This window comes from Eimeria mitis, genomic scaffold (assembly GCF_000499745.2).
Source record: "Eimeria mitis Houghton genomic scaffold, Emh_scaff9616, whole genome shotgun sequence".
NCBI lineage: Eukaryota > Apicomplexa > Conoidasida > Eucoccidiorida > Eimeriidae > Eimeria > Eimeria mitis.
In genome coordinates this window covers 1-1,458 of record NW_024016802.1, presented here as the reverse complement: position 1 = coordinate 1,458, position 1,458 = coordinate 1, and the positions used below count along the sequence as shown (strand labels likewise).

Here is a 1,458-nt window from a genome sequence, read left to right as displayed (position 1 = left end):
TCGTTATGCAGCAGTTTGGGTTCTGGTTCGGAGGCTGCTGTGACCGACGAAAGCTTCCAGGATGCTTCAAACGGTTTTGAAGGGGAGGCGGAAGAGCCGAGGGGCGAGGCGTCGCGTGGCGGCGACGACAGAAGCTCAAGTGGGGACAAGGAGGAACCTCAGGAGCGGCAGTGCCCTCAGCCTGTCAGTACTGCCATTTTAGATGGTGCATCGTTTAGCTTTGGTCCGGTTAGGGAGGCTGCGGTGGACGACAAATGTTCACAGCCTGGGTCCAACGGTTCAGTGCAAGTGGAGAAAGAGCCTCAGCTCGAGATATCGGGTGGACGCGAATGCAGCAACCCTTATGCGGATAGAAAGGAGCGCCAGACCAGCAATGGCGATATGTCAGTCGATGTAGAGAAGGCTGATACTTCGTTTTCCAGTAGTGTAGGTTCGGCTAGAGATGCTCTTGATGCCAGTAAGAGCTCCCAGGATGGGTCAAACGTTTTCGGAGAGGAGACGGAAAGGCAAAAACGCGAGATATCGCATATCAGCGAGGGTGGAAGTTCGTTCGGCCACATGCAGGGGCCGTCACTGGATAGTGGCCGCGGGGCTGACCCATCGTTATGCAGCAGCTTGAGTTCCGTTCGAGAGTCTGTCGAGACAAGCAAGAGCTTCCAGGATGCGTCAAACGGTTCTGGAGGGGAGTCGGCAGAACCAGAGCGTGAGGTGTCACGTGGCAGCGAGGGTCGACGCTCATGTGAGGATACGCAGAGGCGGCAGGCGAAGCAGAGCGCTGCCCCAGTCCAAGTTCAGGGAGCTGCTGAAGCGCCATACAGCAGTTTCGCTTCATGTCTAGACGCTGCTGCGGCCGAACAAAGCCACCAGGATGCGTCTGAAGAGGCTGGACGGCAGGCCACAGAGCCGAAACGCGAGGTTTCCCGTGGCAGCGAGGGTAGAAACTCGTGTGGGGATACCCATGAGCGCAACGCGAAGAAGGGGCCTTCTACTGAACGTGCCCAGGAGGCTGGTGCATCGCTATGGAGCAGCTTTTGGTCAGCCTTCACACCTGTGGAGGATACTGGCCGAGCCTTTCAGGATGCGGTGGACGTGGCTATACGGGATACTGAGGAGCCGAAGCGCGAGGGGTCGCGTGGAAGCCAGGGCATCAGCTCGTGTGAGGACAGGGAGGCGCGCCCGGCGGGACCTGAGGCATCGGCAGACAGTGTTCAGGGTGGTGGAGTGCGCAGTGTGGATTCTGTTTGTGAGGCAACTGCGGCCGAAAGCAACTTCCAGGATCCATCAAACGGTTCTGTAGAGGAGATGGAGGGGCCGAAGCGTGAGATGTCACGTGTCAGCGAGGGCAGAAGCTCATCCGAGGACACCGGGGAGCGCCCAGCGGGGCAGCGGGCGTCGCCGGACAGCGGTCAGGAAGCTGGTGCATCGTGCAGCCTAGGTTTGGCTCGAGAGGCTACAGCG

At 59.3% G+C, this 1,458-nt stretch overlaps 1 protein-coding gene across 1 annotated transcript; it reads left to right on the top strand.

The window, feature by feature from the left end:
* Positions 1 to 61: 61 nt before the first annotated feature.
* On the top strand, positions 62 to 1,435 carry EMH_0097670 (uncharacterized protein; the record flags this gene model as incomplete). The annotated part of the gene is made up of 3 exons (XM_038021964.1): positions 62 to 183; positions 234 to 1,318; positions 1,431 to 1,435. The coding sequence occupies 3 exons, from the start codon at positions 62 to 64 to the stop codon at positions 1,433 to 1,435; spliced, it is 1,212 nt and encodes a 403-aa protein (XP_037879148.1).
* Between the last annotated feature and the right edge of the window lie 23 nt (positions 1,436 to 1,458).